A 17,303-nucleotide genomic window follows, 5' to 3' on the forward strand; every position below is an offset into this window, starting at 1 on the left:
GGGAAGGATGAGTTTGGTGAGTTGTACAATCAGGTGTGACAAATTCAACATTAAGTTAATTTTCAGGGGGCTTTTTGAAGACTAGAATGTTAGTGAGACAGATGATGTGCATGAGTGTTAAATAAGCCTCCTCCCTTCTCCAAAGCAATATTTCTCAGTAAACAATTGTTAGTTCTTTCCCTTCTCATCTGAATTTCAAGCCAGTGACGATGGACACACTAAAGTGAACATGATCTCAGAGCAAGGTCTTGTACAGATTAGAAAATTAAAATACTGCTCTAAATTTAGGATGAAGTCATTCGGATGAGATATGATGGCAAATGCCTTTTATTTGTTTTAAAAGAAGAAAATCCAATCCTCAGCATCTGTTGAAAATATTAGCTGCTCTGATCAAAACTGAGATCCAGAGCTCTGTGGGAAAAATTCTATCTGAGGAAAATGTATCTTTTGGTTTCTATCTACAAAATGCTGGCTTTCTCCCTGTTTTATAATGCATTTCAAAATCTGCAATACGAACCACTCTATAGAAATGGAATGTCACAGTTTATAGTGCTTTTTCTCTTATGAGCTTAAAATGAAGTTATAAATAAACTGTTATTTTAGTTAATGGTATATTTTGGCATTACAAATTAACTCATAAGATAGAACAAATAGCTTCTCTTGAGTTCAAATTGCTCTTTGTTTTTCTGCTGCTGCTTCTGTAACAGCTCCTGAAACATTTTATTGATGAGGTAATGCACTCTTGTCTGCATGTAGTACTTCTGTAACTCCAGCAAAGGTTTCTGGTGACATGCTAGACCACAAGAACAAAGCTCAAATTTATTGTGTTCCCCCAGATGGAATTACAGTCTTCATCAGTTAATGCAGCATTTCTCAAGTTTAGAAAGCTGAATCCTGACTTGTCAAGAAAATTAGGCTTGCAGTATTGCTGCTAGCAGTAATGTTGTTTTAAAAGCCTACTCCAAATGAGCAGTCACTGAAATCGGCTGTGTAGGTATTCATCCTCATCTCTTGTACACTTTAATTAGCAGTGCATTTTCAATAGTGTTGAAGTAATGCCATTGCCATTTGAATCATGACCTTTTTATAAAAAAAATACTGGATCAGTTTCTCTGCAAATTCAGACAGGCTTTTCTGCATTATGGATGGGCTGTGGTTTCAGTATTGCCTTTTGCAATCAAATGTCTTAAAAACAAAGCAATCACAATAACAAAATAAGGGGACATTCTGGAGGACCTTGAAGAATCTGAGTTTGGTATTCACTGCACTGTAGATTTTTCAATTTTTATTGTTGTACACTATTTACTGTGACTTAGTTTTTTCCTAGAGTGCTGCTAATTGGGAAATTTGCACTTGATTTACATGTGAGTGTGAAGGAGAGGCTTCAGAGGACTGTCTCTCCTGTAGGCACTTTTAGCAATTTCTTCAGGTTGTTGTAGTCTGAGGGGCACAGACTTGGCCTCAATTGCAGTAAGATGTTATCAAGTGAAAGTAATTTTCATGCTCTTATTTTGACTAGTAAGAATTAAATAGTTTAAAAATATAAGCTGAAACCTTTGGTGTGGGTTATAATGTTGTATTAGTCCTCACCATACAGAGTTATCTGCTTCTGTGCCTCCCAACAGCAATGGGAATTGGAGTGTTTTTCTTGCTCTTTTACATTTTCCTGACAATGCCTAATTTATTTTTTTTCACTCAGTTCTTGCTTGGTGTTACTTATAAATAATTGATTTAATAGAATACTGCTAGTCTGTTAAGAGCTAATTTGTGGATAATGTCTCAAGTGATCCAAAGTGGCGTTACTTCACTGGAGTTGGAGTTACACCATATTTGCCAGCTGGAGATGAGGGCTCTTGATCCCAGCAAGGCAGCTACTGGTTTCTACATGTTCAGAAGTGGCCATCCCTGCTCAGCTCCAGAAACAGACAATATACAGGAGAAAATCTGGGGCAAAAAATAGCAAGAGTACTTCACCTATTTTTATATCTATATCTGTCTGTTTTGCTTTTCCACAGAAGAGATTTATTTTTCTTTCCTTTTTTTTGTTGCCCAGAACTTTATCTGTGCAAGAGCTTTAGTGCAGTATTTGTTTTAAGAGAAGTTGCTTGCCTGTATCTGGAAGGATCTTACTGAGTAGTTGCAATTGCCTCCCTGGTGGATTTTTCTCAGTAGGAACTTTTCATAACCTTTCAGTATCATTTCATGGCTTGAAAGCCTGAATGTGCTTGTAGGGAAGAAGCATCACCTGTGGAGTTGTCAAGATAATCTGCTGTGAGGGCAGCCAGCAAGGGTGGGTTTTTTGGTCATTATAACTTCGCGAGTTAGGTACTTTTTTGCGCGACTTGGGAGCAGACCATTGCCCCTCTCCTCCCTGTTGCTCATGTAGATGTGCCAGGATGTGAAATCTGTCCTACCATCAGTATGGGATGATTATGTTCACTTTTAGAGCAGCAAAAATCAGTCCTGAAAATTACATTTAAATCCTAGGTTGAGCAGAAATTGGTCATGCTCCCCTTAAAATTTCAGGATTTCTCTGTCTTTTGCTATGGGCCTGTTATGCATGTTCTCTCTTCTTAATTATGTTCATTCTGTCCTTCTGCTCTGGTAAAGGCAGCTGGAAGAATGAAGCTGGAGCAGGTTGCTGCAGTAGCACACAAAGGTGGGATGTCCTCCTCCTCAGTGACTCATATGCTGTGGGCCAGGTCCCCAAGCAAGCTGTGCTGTCCCTGCAGCTAAGGAATGTCACTAGAAAGAGGGAAATAATATCATTTCTGTAGCACCCTACTCAAAATATTTATTCTCTCACTTCACTGCCCATTAGTATTTTGTTGAAGGCTTTATTGAAGGGATATACAGAATGGAGTTTAAGGGGAGAATTTATTCCTCCCTCTAAAGTGGATGTAGTACCAAAATCAGAACTACACCCAGTGACTGAGTCCTTTTGTGAGTGCTGGGAAAGTGGCATAGTGAATAACTATAAGTAACCTGGTCCTGCACTTGGGTGTTTTTTACATCTATATTGTGATCCCATCAGATCAGATGATCTAAGGTACTTTGGATTTCCATGCTAAGAAAAGGTCAGGTTTCATTTCATATGTGAGTTTCCAAAGCATGTCCTGGCCTGGCTGCTTCTGTATCTGCCAGGAGCAAAAGGCAGCTGGGATATTTTTGCTCCTGTTTCATAGGACAATGGTCATTTTTTGGTCAAGATGTGATTTCATCCAACAGATGGTTGCTATCTAAAGAAATGGTTTCTCTGTGTGTGTCTTTTTGAATAGGCGATACAGCAGTAAAGTATGTAGGGAGAAAAGTAAATTACTGCATTTCTGTACCTTGCTGTGCTTGGTGGGGCTGATGTAATGAAACAAGGAAAGTGCTACTTGGTTTTAATTCACCAAAGTCAGATTTTCATTCTTTTAATAGTGCTGTATCTGGAGACAGTGCCAGTTCAAGGCATGATGAGCAGTTCCCTCTAGCTGATTTTTAATCCAGATTTAATTCTACCTGAAACCAACATGATTTAATGACTATTTAGTTGTGTGCCAAAGTAAAATGATTCAGCATTCCCACACAAGTCACATCTTAGGGGACATGTAGTTAGTCCTGGGCAAGAGGATTAAGACACTTGGATTCATGCCTCCCATCTTAAAAAATCCCAAGAAAATATGAGGTGGAAGTTGGATTGAATCTGGTGATTGACCTGCCTTCTCTGTGCTGCAAGTGCTATTCCAGGGTAAAAGTGGGTGGAATGGTCGTTAAGCTGATAGCTTTTGCTCTGGTAACTTTGTGGTAAAGGATCTTATTCTCCTGTGCTGTCAGTTATCTTCACATCTTAATGCTCAATATAAAAAAGAGCCTCAGATACTGGTCTTATTCTTTTATAATGAAACCAGTGCATAAACAGGTAATATTTTCTTTTTATTCAAATCAGTATTTTGACCCCAGCGACTAAACAATACACCAACACAAGAGTTAAGAGTGTGGCATTACAAATCTCTTGTTTACACTCAAAATATCTTTCAAATTAAAAAAATGTCCAAGTAATATGGCATGTCCTCTCATAAGCTTTATGTCCAGATCTCATCCAGGTCAAGGTCGGCTTTCAGGTCATTCTGTCTGAGGATTTAGCCAACCCTGAAAGAGCACCAGCAATTTACTCTGTCCTTTTCTGAAGCTCTATAGGCACAAGAGAAGCATCACCCAGTATTACTGCAGCCAAAAGGAAATTAGAAGAAAAATAAGTCTCCTTCCTCCCTGCTGTTTACTTCTTATATGGATTTGACAGTGCTTTGTATTGTGGAGGTTATTTTAGCTTGCTTGTATACAACTGATGAGTCAACAGGGAGGAAGCAGAACCACATATGTATAATTTAACAGAATTTAGATGAAAAAAGAAAAGGGCATATTATGAGAAAAATGAACATTTAAATTTAAATTGGTTCCAAAAGAAAAGAAACACAACCCAAACTCCAGCTATACCATTTGTTTAACTAGATCAGCAGAGCTAAAAACCTCCACTTTGATCTCAGCCATGGAGATCACTGCCCTAGTTCATGTACTGCCTGCACTTTTCTGCCTCAATGTCTCCCTGAAAGTTTCCCTATTCCAAGAGTGAGACCTAGGCTGACCCCTGTGACAGCTGTCCCTTGGGGTTGGGAGGGAATGCAATAATCTCTCTCCTGAGTGAGAGTGCCTTGGCCTCTCCCTGCAGCACAATTCAGTGTCTGCTGCACGGTGAAGGGAGAAGGGCCTCACTGTGATTATGGTGAGATCTGTAACAATGCATGACACAGGCAATGTTGTTGTCTTAATCTGATGTGAAACCTGGTGTGATTTCTCCTCCAGGCAGAAATGTTAAGGTTTGCTACAGAAAGTCTGATTAAATAAAAAAAGAAGTTATGTGTAACTGCAAAGTTGATTACCAAGAACAAGCTTCAATCATAAGTATTTTTGGTCGATAATTCATGTTCTATTCAGAGCTAAACAGCTGGATAAACACACCATGCAATGGGTGAGCACAGGCTCATGGGCTGGGCACCAAGGGTTACTGTGAAGGGGTGACATCAGATGGAGACCTGTCGCCAGTGGGGTTCCACAAGGCTCTGTCCTAGGCCCTTCAGCATCTTCATAAATGACTTGGATGCAGGACTGGAAGGGATAGTGAGCAAGTTTGCAGATGATACAAACTGAGAGGAGCTCAGTTTGACCCCTTTGAAGGCAGGAAGCCCCTAGAAGAGAGACCTTGACAAATTAGGGGACTGGGCAATCATCCAGAGGGCCAAATTCACTTCTCCCAGTTCACTTCATGTAAAGTTCAACAAGGGCAAGCGCTGGATTCTGCAACTGGGACAGGGTAACCCTGGATGTATGGACAGACTGGGGGTCCTGGTCATGGCAAGCTGAACACAAGCCAGCAGTGCCCTGGCAGCCAGGAGGGCCAACCCTGCTCTGGGGGCACAGGGACAGCATGGCCAGCCAGGCAAGGGAGGGATTGTCCTGCTCTGCTCTGGGCTGGGGCAGCCTCACCTCCAGTGCTGGGGCAGTTTTGGGTGTCACAATATAAACAAGACATGAAACTATTGGAGAGAGAGTCCAAAGGAGGGCACAGAGATGGTGAAGGGCCCTGAGGGGAGGCCGTGTGAGGAGCGGCTGAGGGCGCTTGGTCTGTTCAGCCTGGAGGAGACTGAGGGGAGGCCTCACTGCAGTCACAGCTCCCTCAGGAGGGACAGGCACTGATCTCTGCTCTGGGACAGCGACAGGAGCCAAGGCAATGGCCTGAAGTTGCATCAGGGGAGATGTAGGTTGAATATCTGTGAAAAGTTCTTCACCCAGAGGCTTCTGGTCATTGGAAGAGGCTCCTCAGGGCAGTGGTCACAGCACCTGGCAGAGTCCAAGAAGCATTTGAACAATGCTCTTGGGTACATGGGGTCATTGTCAGGGTGTCCTGTGCAGGGCCAGGAGCTGGACTTTGTCCTGATGAGTCCCTTCCAACTCAGCATATTCTGTGAGTGGGAATTCATTTTTATAAACACACTGGGTATTCTAAGTTTAACACCTCACATCAGGGCTTGAGTCAGATTCTCTTCCAGTTTTGGAAGTTATTTTTAAGCTGCTTCTTAAGTTTTTTGCTTTCTGTGGACAAAAGAATCTTATCAGGAGATGAGACTTTTTCCTCATTTGTGTTGCCATACAGTTGTTGCTGATGAGGTGAGGGGAAGCTGGTAATTTATTGCATTTTCTACACACATCCTTCATTCCTGGTTTAAGGTTTCTTTTTGGATGAAATTTTATCCCTAAGCTTCTATTCTTTGATCTTAAATCTTGTTAAAAGTAATCAAAACCTTTTGATTTGCATCTGAGCTTTGGATGGGGTCCTTCAGGGATAGGTTTCTACACAGGCTTGCTGTGGGGAGCTGATGTTTTCTGTTTTCATCTGCCATTCACTTACTGCAGTAAGTTTTCTTTCTTCGCCTTCTGCTGAGCTCTTTCAGTTTGCCACAAACAGAGGGAATTGAAAGTGGTGACACACATGTCTTTCCTTGGGATGGTTGCATAAAAATCACACCAGAGGGAAAGGAAGAAAGTTGGGAATGGTGGAGAAGATGAAGGTGCAGGTGCTTGTCTCACCTGGCAGCTGCCAAATCCCAAGGCATTAAGGGCCTCTTGTCCCAGGTGCTATAAACAATATTTTTTAAGCACAGCAGTAGATGCCATCAAACTGTGTAGTCTTTGTGGTGAGGAATGAAAAGAAAAAGACTCTTATTGAATTTTTTTGCATCATTTTCTGAATCACATAGGATCCTGGGGAGGGGAAGTAGGGGAGAAAACTTTTGTCTTATCTCAGTTGCTGGACTTCCTTCCTTAGGGAGAAAATAGAAAATTTACTTGGTTAGTGAATGGTAGTGTTATATTTTTATCTGTCTTTCTCGAGTGTCACACTAATGAAAAGTAAATGTAGGCTTTTTTCTTTCCCTTCTTTTTTTCTCTTTTCTTTTCCCATGAATTATGCAGGCAAAGCCTGAACTCCCTTCCCTGATCTGCTCTCTAGACTCTGTGTTTGTAGTGTCAAAGTCTTACTTTTAAGAAGAGAGGGTATTTCTCCATCCTGTGTGCTTGCAAAATCTTTTGTAATGAAAAAATGGTTGTTTTGGATTGTTTTAAAGCTTGCTTTTATTCTGGGTTTTTCCTTGAGTCTTAGGTATTTATATATCTGGAAGGAAGAAGATTAGATTCTTATATCAATACTTGGTAATAAATTTGTTCTGGCATCTCCTATAATATTTCTTTTTTTCGTAAATCCACTGTCTACAAACTGTGAAATTATTTTTCTTTTGTCTAGTGAGTATGAATCTCCATTAACTTGTCAATTTTTGTTTGCATACTCAGAAATGAAATACTTTCATTTTTAACCCCTATGAGACACTTGCATGCTAAATGAAAGCTTATACTGGGAAAAATGTGGAAATGGACAATCACAATTTTTGGTCTTTCCATTTTCAAGGAAAAGATCCTACACAAGGAAAGGAAAGAACACTTAATGATTCATTGGCATGGAAAGGTTCCAAAAAATCCATATTTGAAACAACTATCTGAAGCTTACAGTGCAAAACTGCAAGGCACACATTGGATTTGTAGAAAAGAAGACAAACATAGTAGTTTCTTATATAGTTTATGTGAGGCTATATAGTCCTTGACTCATAATGACATTTCAGCTTGTGTAAATAGCTTATGCCAACAAAGGATCCTGGTCTGATATAGAAATTACCTTAAATTAAGTTATTTTAGAAAGCATGTGCTAGCATCTGAATGGCAAAAAACATTTCCAAGGCTAATGCTTAAATGCTGCTCTAAATTCCTCCCTTCCTCCCTGTCTTGTTTTGTTTTCCTTCTCTTTATCTTCCAGATCAAATGAATATTGATTGATGCCACCAAGAAGTACCCTGAAAAAAAGAGCTTGATTTTTTTTTAAATCTGGTTGGCAGAGTGATAACATAGAATATCTGCATTCTTTTCTTTTTTTTTGGAATATTATTTAAAAAAAAAAATCACAATTATAACATAGTCATGTCTATCCAATTTGCTATCACCATGATTTGTCTATACTTGAACTGCAGATTGCAGGTCCTGCATATCCCATGATTTTTGTCTGGATGAAATGTATGAAAATGATTCCCATTCAGACTTCTTTTGCTTTCTGAAATAGTAAAAAAATGTATCCATCTTCTCTAATGCTGCTGTCCAGTCTGTGATGCAGCTGGAAATCATTTATGCTCACAGTTCCCTAGAGCATTTCTTGTTGTTTGCTTGGAAAGACAGTGATTAAATTTTATCATCTTGGTTACTCGATTGATTCCAGAATCTTTGAAATGTGAGCTTCTAACTCCCTCTGCACATCTCTGCCCTACATAAACTCACTCAAAGGATTTTGGTCCAAAGGTTTAAAGATTTCTGGATCAAAACTTTCAGCTGCCTTTTATTCTGTAGAAGCATCATAAAAAATCATTGGTTGTCAGTTCAACTTTAACTCTTTGGATGAAATGTGAAAATCCTAATTATATGAATTTAAGGAAGATTGTGCAGGGGCATGAATATTGGATGGAAATTACAAAAATAAAAAAGGATTTTGATGATGAAAGAGTGGAGATCTAGCATGGCTTGTCAGAAGGAATAATAAAGAAGCTACAACCAGGCTAGATTTGAAATGGGTCTTTAACTTTGTGAATTCACACATATGATAAGTTTGCCTGAAATAGAGTTGACTGGATATTGTGACCTAAAAGGTCTTTTCCAGATCTAATATATTCACAGCTTTAAAAGCTAAAGGCTAGAAAAAATTTAAACTCTTTTCTGAAACAAATTGATTTTGACTGAAGCAAATATAAATCAAAATAAATCAGTTCAAGAAAGCTCTTGTGTCTTTTTTATCTCCAGCTTTCCTAGGCCCCTCTTTTAGTCTCTTTCTCAGTAAATTAGAGGAATAGAGAATACTCTTCATCTTTATTGCATCACCAACTGTATCACTTTTTACCCTTTCCTCCTCAGGAAACTTAATGCTGGCATTTCTGTTACTATGAGGAGTCCTCCAAGGCCTGTCACTTTTTGTGGCAAGAGGAAGCACCCTATTTGTACATATCTTTTCAGAAATTTTAAACAAAATATTGGGAGAAATCCTCTTGCTCCTAAAATTTCATTGCCTTGTACTGTAAGTCTCCTTCATGTTTTATCCTATTTGCTAAGAAGCCTAGAGAATAAATTAGGAGTAAAGGTAAAAAAACCCTGAAGTGAGCAGGTGAGAAGGAAGAAATGGGTGCTAACCATTGCTCTGATAGGAGCTCAGAGAGAATTTTTCATGACTTTGACTTTTTCTTATAATTATCTTATCAATTATCCACTTCCTGAATCTGAGCCATATTCAGTTTTTACATTGCAGATGAGGATTGTTACAATTTCCAGGGAAATGAGCTTGATCCAGGGCCTGGCCAATGAAGGCATGCAGGAACAAAGTCACCCTGATTTTAGTGCAATAGAGACTCTGAAGTGACTTATAGATCTGGGACAAGATATATTGGTCACCTTGATAGGAGCTGACACAAAACTGTGTGCTTTCTCTGTCTTCTGAGAAGATGAACTCCTGATGGAAGATAAGATTTAAGGGGTTGAATAATTTAGCACAGTTCAGGATTAAATTGAAACCATAAATTGCTTTCCAAAAGGTAAAATTTGGTGCTTAATATATGCCTACTGGTCAAGTGAAGCAGAGAAGAGAAAAAATATATAGTAGAGATCTTTGGCATTTGGACTTGCACTGTTTTGACACTAAATCAAGCTCCAAGAATAACTGCAGGGCAGTGATGATTTGCATGTCTACACTGAAGAAACTGCAGACATATTCATGTCACAACTTGTGAATGCCTCTTGTAACACACAACCTGTTTCATAAATCCATTTTATTCTTTTGGGATAGGAAAAGTAACCTGCCATTCTTGTACCCAGAATTTGAGGGGCAAGAATACCAAAAGGCTTCCTTTTGAAGAATGGGCATGATACAGAAATGCCTGTGAACTGCAGTGTTGATGCAGAAAAGACATAATTGTGTAATAGAGGCATTTCCTCTGTTACCCTGATCCAACTTTCTGCAGTTCTTTTCTGCTCCCTTTGCTTTGCCTCATAATTCCTTTTGTTGGAAGGCTTGTTGGCTCTGTTTGGTCTTGCACCTGCTCAGTACAAGCTGAATAAAGTGTTTATTGATGTGGTAGATCCAAATGTTCCTAGCAGAACTTACCAGGGAGTTGATGCACTGTTACAGCTCTGTGGTTGCTGTTGGAGGCCCTTGGGAAGATTGTGCTAGTGGGAATTATTTTCACTTTCTTCAGGTCAGTCTCTAGTGGACCATGAGCTGCTCCAGCTATAGCAAGGCTGGGCTTGAGGCTGAGAGCAAAACTGCCTAGAGCTGCAGTGTTTCATGGATATGTGCCAGCTTCCATGCACCTTTTTTCAGACAGCTCTGTGTGATGAGGGGTGGAGAGAGATGCAGGAAAGCTTTGTTTGGGGTGTTGATGATGTGGATGTTGACTGGCTGGGAAATTACCCAAATCTTGGCTTTTCTATACACTGGTTCCCTGGGCAGCAGGGAGTGGCAGATGCATAGGAAAGCATTTCATGAGGACTTTTGAAAGGTCTGTTTCTTTTTGTGCTAATTGAATTTTTTGCATCAATGTTGATTGCTGTGAGTGCTTGAGAGTGTCCTAGGCTGAGCTGCTACTTGTGCAGATAAACCTGGGGAAAATGGAAAGGTTAATGTAAGAGACTTAGGACCACAAAAGGGGCAATAACTAATCACTAAGGTTTGATTTTTGCTATGTATTCTGGTGGAATTCAAATAAGAAACTGCTGAGAGAGCTTTATAAATCCTCTGTTAAGTGAGCTCTGCTCCTAAAGGAGTGGGCACAGGGAAACTGATGGGGCGACCCAGCGGCAAGTTTTAATCAGAGAAACTCTAAAGCTGCTGCTAAGATGCAGAATTAGTAAATGCACTGCTGAATGTGATGTGCTGGAGGAGAGCCAGCACAGCTTTCTCCATACTAGCACCTGTGAATCTTGTAGAGGTTGCTGTGACAGAGGCATGAGGCCTGTGGCCTGGGGTGGTCTGACCAAGGGGAGCCCTTGTGGGCTTCCAGAAAGCTTTGATGGGGTAAAAGAAACAGCTTTTGGTACAGAACCAGGGGTGGAAGGCCTCATGTAAGCAACCGTTTAAGTGTATCAAGCAATAAGGTGATGCTCAGGGTTTACCTAGGTGTTTACTGGTGAGGACCACTGGCAACCTGTGATGGGAGCAGTGCTGCTCACTGGAAGCAAAATGAAAGGGAGTAAAGATTGGTTTGCACAATTAGAGTGGGCATGGGCTGATTGCAGAAATTTTCAGAAGGCTCTCATGATGCTGAATGACTCTGAGGCAGATTGCAGTCGAAATGTGAGATTGGTGAAGGCAAAATAATGCACACGCAGGATTAAAAAGCTATCAAGTTTGGACCTCCTATTATCAATTAACACTCAGGAAAGAGACCTTTGGATAATTAAAGAGAACAATGCAGAAAGTGTGATGACTCCACCACTTGGGTGCAGCCAGATGTTGAATTTTTTTTCTAGTTCTGGCAATTGTACATCAAAAACTCCCATAACTGAGCTACAGATTGATAAAGATAGAACAGATTCAGGATCAGCAGAAGTCTAAGTAGTCTAGGGTGCTTCCACTTGGGGTTGTGGTGATTAAAGGGGTATATCAACAGATTCATAAAATCACAGAAGGTGTAGAGAGGCAAGTGATTACTTGCTGTTACTTACAATAGGATACAGAAATTGAATTATCAGACAGGATTTTAAAAACAGACAGAAGGAAGTACTTTACATTGCCCATAATTAAATTGCAGAGCTTATTACATAGACTGCTGTGGAGACCAAGACTATAAATGGATTCAGGGAAGGACCAACACATTCCTAGAGTAAAAAGCCATTACAGGCTATTAAGTGCAAAGGTCTGGAAGCAGCCTCCAGCTCAGGAAGTCCTTAAACTACTGATTACTGGAAACTATGACTGGAGTATATCAGGGGAAGGATCACCCAATTTGTGCCAGTGCTTCTCTGAACACCTGCTACTGGCTGCTGTCAGGAATGGGTTGGTGCACCAGACAGATTATTTAATTTGGCTGAAGTTGGCTCCTTTCACAGCAAAAGCAAAAAATCTGGGAATCGATGTTGCAGTGAAATAATCACTGCCCAGTAGTCAGCTAAAAATGAGGAAAATACGTGCCCAGAAGGCAAGCTGGGAACAATGGGTTTCAGGATCCTGGTGCAGTCAGCAGAGATGCATGGGGAAAACTTAAATAATGCCACAGATTAGCCAGTACATTTTGTTTATAACATTTATAAGCACCAATTTCAGGAGTGAAAGCCACCTCCAAATAAACACAGGAACATATAATTTGTTCATACAGCATACAGGTGCTGTCTGGCCTTGTACAGGGCTTTTAAAGCTATAGTTGGCAAAGCTGAAGGCTGGCAGGTGTACAGTTTACCCACATTGAATATTCAAAGAAATTCAGAGCTATTGTAACTTAAACATCGTTATAGAAATGATTGTCCCTCTCTCTGTAAATATCTAGGTAAAAACATCTTTCCTGGCAGGTGTCCTAGCCATAGGATCTGTGGGAACCAGTCTCTCTGCATTGTTATGTTCTTTCAACTTTGCAGCTGAGAGACTACCCCAATGGTAATGCTCATGTACAAAGAAGGATGATAACCCCAGCCTTGGAGGGGCAGCAACTCCAACACCAATGACAACTAAATTGACAGTCAAAGCTGTCAATTAATCACATGCAACAGTAACTTACTCTTTCTATTCCAAATAGTTTTTTTGCTAGCACTTAAGTAAGTTGCATACTATTGACTAATTGTTGTGCTCTCTGAAGGTTCAGGTAAAATTGTTCAGCCTGAGGAACTCATTGGAGGATATTTATATGCCTTCAGTGGGAGAAAACGCTCAATAAAGCCAGAGGCTGGGGTATAAGCTCAAATATGTATCCTTTGATCTAATAAGTAGGTTGAGTCTCGCTTGACTTTCCAGCAAAATGCAAATGTAATGCTTTCAAAAAATAAAAAAAAGTCAGTGTACTTGAATGTCTGATTGCTTTTGGTTTTCAAGACAGTTAAAGAATTTCCTCAGTGGTATCAACTATGGAATTAGTATCAGATGTTTTTGTTAGTTGTGTATTTAGTGACATAGGCATTTATGTGTACCCATGCCTGCTCTCAATGGTGGTGTATTAGCTAAGTCAATAATAAGATCTACTACAAATAACTGATTTCTGGATGTGAAAATGTAGTTATCCAAGTACAGCTCATTATTTATTATGAAATATTTCCTAGCTGTTGGTTACTACATCAGCAACTGGTTTGCCCATTTTAGCAAAGTTGTGCTCTTCATAGTCTGAAGAATGCAATATATGAGGAGGCCACAGATTCACTTTTTCTGTCTGTCTCTTATCAGGGAAGAGTGATTACTTCTATGGGAAAGGCTGACTGTCAAGCCCGTGTTTTCATTCATGCACTCAGCCCAGTGGAGATGAAATTTCTGGGAAAGATAACTAAAAGCCAATCGTGTTACCTTGGCTTTGGAAAAGTGCCAGGTGGTGTAATTTGTCAGAGTAATATGAGATATGTTCACCTGGATACTCAGCATCTGCTCTGCTATCAGATTCATGCTACCTTCCCTTTCCCCCTTTTTCCTGTCTCTTGTCTGTCTACATTTATTAGAAGGCCATGTGTTTGCTCTTTAGCTTGCCCTCCTTTTTTCATGGAAAGGCTTCTGCAGTGCATACAGTGTGCTTTGACACTTTGTCTCTCTTCGCTCTGAGAGAAAATTCTGACAAAATACTGCAAAAGTAGACATTTTTTAGCTTGTTCCTGTGCTTAAGGGTCACTTCTAGCTGGCTCATGCAAGTGTGCAGTCCCTGAGATCATTTTAAGACTTACGTTAAAACAGATCGGGAAAAAAAAAGGTGTTATTGTCATGCCTGTGTTTTGTGTATGTATACTTTCCAGACAAACCATAAATCCAGCTTGGCACACAGAGGAAGGGCAGGCTGTTGGCACAAAACTGTGCCAGGTCTCCCCCAAAAAGGCTCATCAGCCTCAACTTCCTCTTCAAGAAATGTGGGCCAAGTGTCAGGTTCTTCTGTGGGAGGCTTGCACATCTCTAATTCTGACTTGAAATAGTATCTGAGGCTCGGTGCTGAGATGTCTGCAAGCACTCATTACACATATTTACCTTCCCCTGTTGTGAGGACAGGCCTAAGTAGGTTTGCTTTACCCCTGTCAGTGATGCAGAGTGGAAGAAGTGATACTGCCCTGTTTCCACCCAAATAAACGAAGATGTTATGAACCACAAATAGACACAAGAATGTTCTCCTGTGTTTAGGAAGCCTGAATAACTACATTGATACTGAAAACAGCATTGAAAGAAGCTACCAAATATTGGGAAGTTTTCTTGAAAATATATTTTAAAAATATTTCTTTAGTTTCTTGTAGCTTATTTCTCTAAGGCTTTAATCCAGTTATTGAGATGTGTAGCTTATGTTGTGCTTATATATATTTGCCATAAAATCTTTCTTGCTAAATTGTTCCCTCCTGATATATTGCCAGATGGTAAAAGTATTCTTCTTGGGCTCCTTCCCCTTTTTATCAAATGCAAAATATCTTGGAAAAAAAAGAACTTTAATGTCAAAGTCTTGCCCACATTTAGTAGAAAGAGGATATTGGATGATCAGAGACTGATGTTAGTGTTCTGAGTTGTTCATGCAGCTCACAAGAGAAGGGGTTTAAGAGATTATGCTTTGGTTTCCTTGATTTTTCCAGCCATGCACTGTGAACAGCGAGGCTTCCAAGCTTCTTTACTGCAGATATATATTGCACTGTATATTTTCAGGACAATGAAAAGATTTATTTAGCATATGGCTGACCTGGATTGTCTCCACTGGCTCAATTGACCTTTATTGCCTTGGGACAGTGGTAAGATTAGGAGATGCTATAAACAGCTGCAGCGCTGTGGGAGCGGTATCACAAAAATGCACTTTACACAAACAGCCTGTCATCTCACTTTGTGGGGGATGTGTGTGTTTGGCTTACAAAGGGAGATCTCTCTCTGAGATGATATTTTTCCTCTTCTGAATCACTGCAGCTGAAGCTGTGAGATTATTTTGGCCACTACCATCAGGTTCTAATACCTACAATGCAATAGTGTTGGGGAGCTGTAGGAAATTGACTGTTCAGGTGCAGCTGAGCTTTGTATTGGCAGCATTCTGTGCTTCCACCTGATGAAGGCTCACTGGTGGAGGCAGCTCTGTCAGGGCTGGGTGTCTGAAGGGAGACAGGCAGGGGGGATGTCCCCTCAGCACTGTGGAGCCAGCTTCAGGAGTGTTTCTGGCCACCACCTGTCCCTTCTGAGGAAGGTTACATCTATGCCTCAAGAGCTGTAAAAATCACTTTGGACCAGAAAGAAAGGACTGAAATAGAAATATAAGTGGGTAGAAGCTGTAATTCCTTGAGGGGTTGTGATATGATCGAAGAAGGTAGCAGTTTAAAACTTCCTTTCTGGTGGTGTTCCCATGTCTTGTTTTCTGTAGTTGGATGCTGAATGGATGACTTTTTCCAGCCAATAAACTGAGTAAAAGCAAAAAGGGTTTGATTCTTTGTATGAACTCATATTTTGTCTCTCCTATGAATGATATTTGGAATTATGCATAAATTGATTTGACAGATCTAGTTGGTGTGTAAGGAATAGGTGAAACACATGAGGACTCCACTAATGCTGGCAAACATAACCACAGATAGTCCACTGGATTTGATATTTCAGCTTAGTGCCAGCTGAGTAATTGATCTCCATTAAACAGTAATTTCCAGTGATCAGGTTGCTTTATTCTTTTTCTAAACTGCTTTAGCAGGAGATGGCATTCAAGCACCATTTCACTGAAGCTGAAATGAAATGCGTTGCTGCCTCTTCTGATTTCTGGAGGAGGCTGGGGAGGATGTTGGGTAGTTATGTTGGATAGATATATTTGTTATAGATACACTCAATTTATTTGTCTTTTTCTTTTCAATTTGCAGGAAAGCAATCTCCAGGTCAGGCCTCCAGCACTTGGCTCCTGTGCATACCCTCAACATTCCAGTCACCAATGGACCTGTGAAGGAACCAAGAGCAGCCTTAGAGTGGACTGTAGGTGTTTGGTTTGTTGGCAGTTAATTTGAGCAGAGTCTCTAGTTGTTGCTCTCTCCATCCTTAAATCAAAATAAGACATCCTGTTGCTATCAGAATTAGTGCTAGTTATTAGGAATATGCTTTTATTATGAGCTGAAGCATGAGGCAGAGACAGGAAAACTTGTGGGGACTTGAGCAAAAAAGGACAGATTTTCCAGCTTGGAAGCCGGTTACATTCTCCCACCCTCTTCTTGACAAAAGTTGATCTAATTTTTGCACAGCAGGGTTTTGTGCCTCTGTTTGATGGGCCAAAATTTAAGGCTGAAGACACACATCAGGTTGTCTGCATCTGCAGAGTAGGTAATTGGAATCTTTGGTTACAGCTCTTTGTAGGTATGATGAGATTTCTTCTGGGGCCAAGCTAGTGTGTAGACATGGAGACAATGTTTCCACCCCTCTTCTGTTTCTGGGCTGAGTCACTCTAGGGCTGGCCAAAAGTTAAAGAAGATTGTTAAAGGCATCGTCCAAATCTCTTTTAAACTGGCAAGCATGGGGTATCAACCCCCTCTCTAGGGAGACTGTTCCAGGGTTTGGCCACCCTCTCTGTGTTTGCTAGTGCAAGTCTGTACCTCCCCTGACCCATCCCCACACACCTTCCATGTGGTTATGCACTGGTAAGAGCTAAAAAGATGAGCATAAGCCAGCAGGTCACAAAATGTCTCAATTAAAGCAAAACATAGTGAAGACTTTAAACTTGGTGTTGGTAAAGAGGTTGATACATTGCATTATCAAGGCACCAGCCACCCAAGCAGCTTTTAGTTGAAGATAACTTCTGTTCTGATGAATATGGCTTATGTTTATCTTTGTTCCCTATATCAAAACAGAATTGATTTCTAGATTGCCTGCTGTTCTTGAACTCCAGGAATTGCACTCAGAGTTTAAAGGGATGAAATTTTGCAGGCTGAGTTGCAGGAAGCTGGATTATATTCACTATGAGGGTCTGCAGTTTGAAAGCTTGCATAGAATCCTCTTGGAAGTGCTTTGGAGAATACCT

General features: G+C 40.4%; 1 protein-coding gene across 6 annotated transcripts in view; it reads left to right on the forward strand.

Annotated features, from left to right (window-relative positions):
* The window catches only part of DGKI (diacylglycerol kinase iota), a 199,444-nt gene that overhangs the window by 59,545 nt on the left and 122,596 nt on the right, over positions 1-17,303 (forward strand). For all 6 annotated transcript variants that reach the window (XM_059472537.1, XM_059472541.1, XM_059472540.1 and 3 more), the window contains exon 2: positions 16,159-16,267. In XM_059472537.1, coding sequence (XP_059328520.1) covers positions 16,159-16,267 — 109 coding nt within the window. The remainder of the gene's footprint in view (positions 1-16,158; positions 16,268-17,303) is intronic.

Source organism: Ammospiza nelsoni, chromosome 5 (genome assembly GCF_027579445.1).
Source record: "Ammospiza nelsoni isolate bAmmNel1 chromosome 5, bAmmNel1.pri, whole genome shotgun sequence".
NCBI lineage: Eukaryota > Metazoa > Chordata > Aves > Passeriformes > Passerellidae > Ammospiza > Ammospiza nelsoni.